This window comes from Mastomys coucha, unplaced genomic scaffold (genome assembly GCF_008632895.1).
Source record: "Mastomys coucha isolate ucsf_1 unplaced genomic scaffold, UCSF_Mcou_1 pScaffold22, whole genome shotgun sequence".
NCBI classification, from domain to species: domain Eukaryota; kingdom Metazoa; phylum Chordata; class Mammalia; order Rodentia; family Muridae; genus Mastomys; species Mastomys coucha.
Window position 1 is genome coordinate 245,404,359 of NW_022196905.1, and position 8,688 is coordinate 245,413,046.

Consider the following 8,688-nt stretch of genomic DNA (forward strand, 5'->3'; position numbering starts at 1 on the left):
CCTCCCCATGTCGGGACGGCCCCCCTCGGCCAGGCGTTCTTCCTTTCCTCGTCATCTTCTTGCCTGGAAGAGGCCCCAATCTTCTTTCTCTTTTTCCACCTCCGTGACATTCTAATTACTTCTCTTTTACAAAGATAGGGATGCCCTCCCCGGATTACTTGTATTCCTCTCCCTGGAGTACCAGGCTCCGGCACAGTCCTGCCCTTTGAGAAAAATTCTCTTCTTTGCTGTTCAAGGGCTTCGTGCAGAGAGGAGGCAATGAACAGAGAATCTCATTTAAAACTATTTTGGCTAAGGCCTGCAGGGGATTCCCAACATCTAAAACATTAATACTTAAGGTGATCTCTGCTGGGGTTAAATTCCTACACTGGACACCACAAGAATGTGTCAGAACAGGTTCCCTTTGCAAGGGGTATCAAATCAAAATTACCCCCATCTGTGCTCATTGCTATTTCTTATACCAGTGGAAGGAGGCAAAAGACGGTTCTTTTATTTTATTTTATTTATTTTTTTAAATATACTGTGGTGAACCCTTTCCCAAGAAATCCAGCATTTCTCCTATTTTTGGTTTTACAAACCCATCAGAAAATTTCACCTCTTCGGGATAGAGAAAGACTAAAGCCTGGCATTAATGTATTTATGTTAAGTGAGTTAGAGGGATATGGTTTACCCTGGAAGGTGCTAGAGTTTATAGACTGTTGAATTTGTACCCATAGTCCTATTTAGTAACTGTTAGGCCATTGTCTGTTGATTTGATGAATTTAGTTGGCAGTCACTATCCTGTAAGATGTTTTTCAGATATTACCTGAAGTAGCTTAGAAATATTGTAGTTTGAAGTGTCAGAAGGAAGAGAAAATATCAAGAGATGATCCATAGAATAGGGCTAATGCACAATTGGATGCTAAAAATAGTCAAGATAGTAATACCATTTGGGCAGTAATCATCAGATAATTTTCCATGAAACAAATGCTTTATCAAAATCTAAGTTTAGCTTTAGAGTCCAGTGTAGAAGCAACCTGACCTTCCTTTTGCAGGGAACAGACTAAACTAATGTGGCTTAGGCTCTTAAAAATACATAATAGTTATGTAAGAGATGTATGCTATCCTTGGCATTTTTTTCTCATTCAGCATAAAAAGTACTTAATGCTTTTTGTGTTTTTCAGATTCTCTGAAGTTACACCCATCACAGAATTTTCATAGAGCTGGACTATTGGAAGGTCAGCAGAGTGCCATCTTACAGCATATTGTGTCAGTGTGCAAAGACTTTCTCTGAGATGAGGTTGAAGTGGGAAACTGGGAAACTTTGCAGACTCACACAATGTAGATTTTTTTGCTAAGGAGCCTGATCCTTCTTTTAGAGCAGCTACATATTTCAGTGGATTTCATTGCTGGGCTTGAATTGCTTGTTGGCCGTTGTATCTGCTTTGAGAGGCCTTGGGAAGATCCCTTAGGATATTTAAAATTATGTGTTGGGTGTTCTACTTTCGTATTTCAGTTAAATTGTTCTTAAACACAAATTTAAAAAGATTCAAACATAAAGATGATAAATTAATAAATACAGCAGTGACACCAAACACACACTTAGTTTGAAAATTCCAAACAATACTTTTAGATGTTGTAAATTTCAAAATGATATGTAATTTATTTATCAAATTTTGATGTTACTTCTATTTCATTATATGTAAGGATAACAAAAGCTACATAATAGGAATGATGTTTAGGTTAAAAAAAAAAAAGCCCCTTCCCCCCCCAAAAAGACAGTTCTGGGAAAGTTTGTAGGATATGTACCTTAAACAGCTGATAATTACTTTAAAAAAACGTTTTCTTTGTTGTAGTAAATGTTTTAAGTCTGCATTGTTTGGATAGATTTATTTTTTAGGCTTTATACTTCCCTTCTTTGAATTTTAGGATCTTGGTATTAGATATCAAGGATATTAATGTAATGTTTCCATTGTATAGAGCTGAGAAACAAGCTGAAAGTAAGAGGCGTGGGGGGGAAAGTTCAACTTCAGCAGAAACAATGCTTTCTGTGTTTTAGAACTCCTTACCCAAAGCCAAGGCTACTATGAAGTATATGTATCCAGTAACATAACAAGTATTTTATGATCTCTTTGAAAAAGGCTTTAACTATTTTCCTAGGACTTCAGTATAGCTTTTTTCTCCTTTAGAGGTAGGTAGACCTGTAGATACAGTGGAGGAAGTGGGTGTTGTAATTCAGTTTAGGTTTGAATACCAGTTTAGCAACTTCTTCAGCGCTGTGCCCTGGGGCAAGTGATTTTACTATTCTAAACTTTATTATTTCTACAAAAGTAGGTATCTCCTTAATTAGCTAATGTGTATTAAAATACCTAGTTAAAGTATTTAGCTTTATTTATTTATTATATTATTGGGCAGTACTAGGGATTTATTTATTTACTTATTTTTGTTTTTTGAGACAGGGTCTTACTATGTAGCTCTGAAGTGGAACTCCCTATGGTCTGGAACTTAGATCTGCTTGTCTCTACTTTGAGTGTTGAGATTTAGGGGTATGCCACAATGCCTAGCAGTACTGGGGATTTAACCTGGGGCTTCAAGAATGGGGCAAGTGTTCTATCTCTGAGCTTTATCAGGGAGTATCATAGATTATCAGGAAGGAAAAAGATACTGAAAATGTGTTACTTATTTAAGAATTTAAGAAGGTATTTTATAAATGTTAGGGGTTTTGAATTTTTGTTGTTGTTGTTGTTGTTTTTTGAGGTTTATTTTTGTGTGTATGAGTGTTTTGCTTGCCTATATGTCTGTGTAGCATGTGTGCACCTTAAGCCCACAGAGCCCAGAAAGGTCTGTGTTGGATCCTCAGAGACTGGAGTTACAGATGGTTATGAGCTGTCATGTGTGTACTGGGAATCAAGTTTAGGTCCTCTAGAAGAGTAGCTATTGCACTTTACTGCTAAGCCATCTCTCCAGTCCCCTCAAAGGTATTTTTGTTTTAACTTTAGCATCAGCTATATTGTTTTTTGTTTGTTTGTTTGTTTTGGTTTTTCGAGACTGGGTTTCTCTATGTAGTCCTGGCTGTCCTGGAACTCACTCTGTAGGTAGACCAGGCTGGCCTCGAACTCAGAAATCTGCCTGCCTCTGCCTCTCAAGTGCTGGGATTAAAGGCATGCGCTACCACTGCCTGGCACTATATTGTTTTAACAGTATGATTTAGAACACAAAATGTTGTCAAATATTTCCTGGTTACATTTGTACATATAAATATAAAGGGAGGGGAAGAATTAGTATGAAGATATTTTTTAAAAGTATAGTCCGAATAGAAGAGACATTTTTAGAAGTTTTCTTTTTTCTTTTTTTTGTTTTTGTTTTTCAAGACTAGTATTTTTGTTGTTGTTTGTGGGTTTTTTTGTTTTGTTTGAGACAGTCTCACTATGTAGCCCCTGCTGTCCTAAAACTCACTCTGTAGACTAAACTGGCCTCAAACTCATAGAGACCCACCAGCCTCTGTCTCCCAAGTGCTGGATTCAAGGCATGTAGAAGTGTTTCTTGATGAAGGAGATTTTTAGGTTTTATTCTTATTGTTTATGATGATGTGAGACCATATATGTTTGCACTGTCCTATCTTTCCTGGTCAACAAACCTGGGGAGTATCATAATCAGAAAGATTATAAGGCAGGATGAAAATAGGAAAAATGTGTTAATTATTTAAGGAGGTAGGCTTTTTTTGTTTGTTTTGTTTTTGAAACAGGTGTAGCCCTGTGTAGCCCTTTGTAGCCCTGGCTGTTTTAGAATTCATGCTGTAGACTAGGCTGGCCTCGAACTCACAGAGAGTTCTGTCTCTGCCTCCCAAATGCCGGGGTTAAAAGCATGCGCTGCTACCGCCACCTGTTCACTGTCCAGCTTTAAGGAGATATTTTTAATGAATTTATAGAAATACAACCATTTAATATGCATACTACATGCTTGTGCCTATATGTTAATTTTTAACTTCATTTGACAAGATGTCTTAAAAAGATCACCCTTTTACAGACATTTAATTACCAGCTGTATATATATATATATTGGATTTTTGACTCAATACATCAGGAATTTGCTTGTTTAATATTTTGAAACAATATTTAACATTTATATTGCCCATTGTTAACTTTTACTTTTAACTTAGAAATTAATTTGTGTATATACATGTACATATATAATACATGCATTGCCATGGAGGTCAGAGGGCAATTGTAGGTAGGTCTCTCTACCACATGAAATTTTAATTCAAGTAATCTGGCCTTGTGGCAAGTGCCTTCACCTGTAGAGCTATCTTGACCTGTGAGAAATACATCCTAAATAATATATAATAGCAGAGACAATAAAATGCTAAGTCTTTGTATACCCATCACAGGGCTTTAACAATTTTCAGTGTCTTCTTTTTACCTTCTGTTTCCAAAACATTATTTTAAAATAAATGGGTTATTTTAAAATAAATGCTAGATATTGTAATCATTTCACACATAAACACTTTCACATTATAAGTTCTTTCTTTTTTAAAAGATTTTGTTTACTATTATTAACATAAAAGATATACTTAAATGTGCATGAGTGTCTTGCTTGCGTGTTATATCTCCACACCATGTATGTGTAGTACTCTCATAGGCTAGATGAGGGCGGCATGTGGGTGCCGGGAATCCAACTCAGTCCTCTGCAATACGAAGTGCTCTTCAGAGCCATCTCTCCAACTCCAAGGTTTTATTTATTTTTAAAACATTTTTACTTAAGTGTGTACGAGTAAGCAGATACCTAAGGAGACCAGAAGAGGGCATCAAATGTCCTGAAGCTAGAGTTAGAAGTAATTGTGAGCCATGTGATGTACATGTGTTCTAGGGTACAAATTCTGTTCCTTTGGAAGAACATTCTTTATCAACTACTGAGCTATCTCCAGCCTCATGATGACTTGACTTTTCTGTGGTTTCTTTCTTTTCTTTTTTCTTCTCTTCCCTCTCTTTGACTTTCTTCCTCCTTTCTCCTTTCTTCCTTCTGTTTTCCTTCCTTCTCCTCCTCATCTTCCTTCTCCTCCTTTCTTCTTGTTTTTTTTTTTTTTTTTTTTTTTTTTTTTTTTTTTTTTAAGATAGGGTCTTACTTTATAGTCTTGGCTTGCCTGGAATTCACTATGTAAACCAGGCTGGCTTTGAACTCAAGACACTGATCTGCTTCTGCTTCCTGAGTGCTGGCCTTAAAGGCATATTCTACCAGCCCTGGCTTCTTTTATTGATGTTTTTTATTTTATTTTGGTTTGGTTTTGGTTTTTCCAGACAAGGTTTTTCTGTATAGCCTTGACTGTCCAGGAACTTGTTCTGTAGACCATTTCAAGGCTTCCCTTGAAAACACAGAGATTTGCCTGCCTCTGCCTCATGAATGCTTAGAGATGTGAGCTGCCACCACCCAGCTTTGAATTAATTTTAAAAATACTCTGTTTTATTCTACGAAGTATATATTCTAGTTCATTTCTTCATTCTTTCCGTTCTCCTTTGCTATCTTTGCAAGATGGAATTTATTAGAAGGCTGTTGCTTCTGGTGTATAAATATCTAGTAATCCACACTAAAATTGCAGTCCAGGCAGGTAAGATGGGTGAGGTAGGAAGGTTGCAGAGATGGAGACAAAGCTAATGAGTTCCAGGCTACTGACTGAAATTTTATTTAAAAATTTACAGTGGGAAAAGTTGTTGAACATAAATCTCTGCAGAATACTGTATGTTAAGAGCTTGACACTGAATTCTTTTAGAACATTTACTTATTTTATATTGTATAGGCATGTGTTCTATAGTATCTATGTGGCGTTCCGAGAACAGTTTTCATAAGTCAGTTCTTGCTCTCTACCATATGAGTCTAGGGAATCACACTTAAGTTGACAGGTTCGGTGGCAAGTGCCTTTACCTGCTAAGCCACCCATTGTTCACTGAGTTCTTTCTCTCTGTGTGTGTGCATGTATGTGTATGTATGCATGTGTGTACCTCTGTATAGAGAGCAGAGGAGTTCCTTGGTCTATCCCTACTATCCTGTTGAAAGTCACTGAACCTAAAATTCACTAATTTGGCTAGACTGACTGCCTCTCTGGTGCTGGGATTATAGGCACAGGTAATTTTTTTAAGTGGATGCTGGGTCTTTGAACTTAGGTCTTCATGCTTACATAAAAAGCATTTTTCTTATTGAGCCAGTTCCCCAGCCACCAAATCCACTCATGTTCATTTATTTCTCTCTAAAAATTTCCTTGAGATTTAGTTTGTTTTTATTTTACATGTATGGGTGTTTTGCCTGCATGAATGTCTTGTTCATCACATACATGTAGTGCATGAGGCAGCCAGAAGAGGGTATCAAATCTTCTGGAGCTGGGGTTAGAGATAACTGTCAGCCACCGAATAGTTGCTGGGAACTGAACCTGGGTTCTCTGGAAGAATAGCCAGTAGTACTCTTAACTACTGAGCTGTCTTCTCTAACCCTCCTGTCTCATCCTTTTGAGTGCTGGGATTAGAGTGCTAGCTACTGAACCCCAATGGACTAGTGACTTATAAAATTTGCATAACCCTTTGAGATGTTAAGTAGCAATTATCCCACATGAGAGATGTGGAAATAGAGGCATACAGACATTTAGTAACTTACCTGGAATCTCATAGTTAACCAGTTGTAGAGTCATGCTTCCTTTGCTGCTGCTCCTCCTCTTCCTTTTTCTCCCTGTCTTAGACGTTTAGTCCTTCTGGCTCAGTCTCTCAGTGCTGGGATGACAGGTGTTCCCCCACCATGTCCAGCCAGTTTAAGTTTTTAAGAAAACAAGTTATAAAATATGCAATTGTAAAAATTTGACAATTTGTGAAAAGTTGACAAATAGATTAAAAATATTCTTGCCATTCAGCAGAGTTTGCATTTAGCTCGCCTATTAAACAGTGCTAGACCTTGCTACCATGATTTTACTTAATGTGATGATTGCCTGGCAATGAGTACAGGGTTTTAACTGATTAATATCGTAATATATAACCGTAAAAAAAGACCTCAGCTTCAAGGGATCCACTGTTCTATTTGGGCCTCAAAGGGCCCCCTCATATGCACAGCATACATACACATTAATTTAAAAAAGTGTGTGTGTGTATGTGTATGTGTGCATGTGTGATATTTAAAAATAACATGATTTCTAGTTAGGGGCTCAGTTTGAGGCAGCCTGTTCTATAGAGTGAATTTTAGGATAGCCAGGAGTACACAGAGAAACCCTGTCTTGAAAATCCAAAAGAAAAAAAAGAGAAAGAAAGAAAAGGGAAAAAAATCACCCGAGGGAAAAGGCACTACTATTTAGACATTCTGCACTGAAAAACATTTGTTTTGATATATCTTGTTTGCTATATAAAACAAATAGCCAGCTCTGGTGGTGTAAATTACTTGTAAGGCTGAAGCAGGAAGGTGACAAGGCCAACCTGAACAACTTTATGAGACATTGTCTCAAAATAAAGGTCTGAGAGATAAGCTGGAGTGTAGCATTAGTGTTTTCAAGGTTGTAGGTTCAGTGCTCAGTACAAACAAACACCGAAGAAATGAAAGAAAACTGATTAAGAAAGAGGTGAAGGTGGCTGTGATGGGTCACCTTTGATTCCAGCACTTGGGAGGCTGAGGCAAGAGGATCTCTGTAAGTTTGATGTCAGCTTGGTCTACAGAGTTCTAGGACAGCCAGGACTATCGAGAGAAACACTGTCTCAAAAAAACAAAAAAAGAAAAAAGAAAAAGGAAAAAAAAAAGAGTGTCCTAGTTATACAGTAGAGGTTTAAAACATGATAGGAAATAATAGAATAAGAAAGGTAAGAATATATGCAAATTAGAAGTCAGGTTTGGGAGTGAAAAGTAGGAAAAGAAATAAGCAGAAGCTATCTCCTATAGACACATTTAGAAATGGGAGATGTGCTGGGCAGTGGTGGCGCACGCCTTTAGTCCCAGCACTTGGGAGGCAGAGGCAGGTGGATTTCTGAGTTCGAGGCCAGCCTGGTCTACAGAGTGAGTTCCAGGACAGCCAGGGCCACACCTTGTCTCGAAAAACCAAAAACAACAACAACAAAAAAAAAAAAAGAAAAAAAAGAGAAGAAAGAAATGGGAGATGCTTGAGGCACTGGAGTTCTGTCTGTCTGTCTGTCTCACTTTAATTTTATTGTTGTCTCTGTGTTTGAAGTGTGATGTGGATGCATTGCTCACCATACTTGTGGAGACTGGGATACAACTTTCTGGAGTTGATTCTCTTTCCACCATGGGTTCCAGGGATGGAACTCACATCACCAAGCTGTTAGTCTTGCTGAGCCAGGGCACTTGATTTCTTTGGCAGTACTTTTACAGCATCATTGGGATTTGTTTCTGCTGCTTCTTATTTTTGCTGGTATGTGTCAGAGACAAAATGAAATTGAGAAGAGATGGACAACAGAATAGAAGCCTCAGAAGTTAGTTCTTTTTCTTGCTGGGTCTTTTGCTGACTGTTTGTTTCCTGAACTTCCTGAAGGTTCACTTAACTATGTTAGAATATTTCAGTTCTAATGCTAGTGTGGCCCTGAGAACCTACCTGGGGAAATCACAGCAGTTTTCTTCACTACAGACATTTAGGGCACTTTCTTTGGAGTTAAGTTTCTTCTCCTTTTCATAAAGGTAAAACAATATGAAAGTTTTTTGTTTGAAGCAGGATATTTATTGTATTTTATTTTATTA

At 37.5% G+C, this 8,688-nt stretch overlaps 1 protein-coding gene across 5 annotated transcripts in view; it reads left to right on the forward strand.

Moving 5' to 3' along the window:
* Positions 1 to 8,688, forward strand: part of Nfat5 (nuclear factor of activated T cells 5) — a 79,664-nt gene that overhangs the window by 896 nt on the left and 70,080 nt on the right. For 4 of the 5 annotated variants that reach the window (XM_031341336.1, XM_031341337.1, XM_031341339.1 and 1 more), the window contains exon 2: positions 1,164 to 1,217. The exons of the other annotated variant lie outside the window; for it this stretch is intronic. In XM_031341336.1, coding sequence (XP_031197196.1) covers positions 1,164 to 1,217 — 54 coding nt within the window. The remainder of the gene's footprint in view (positions 1 to 1,163; positions 1,218 to 8,688) is intronic. 5 annotated transcript variants of the gene reach the window in all.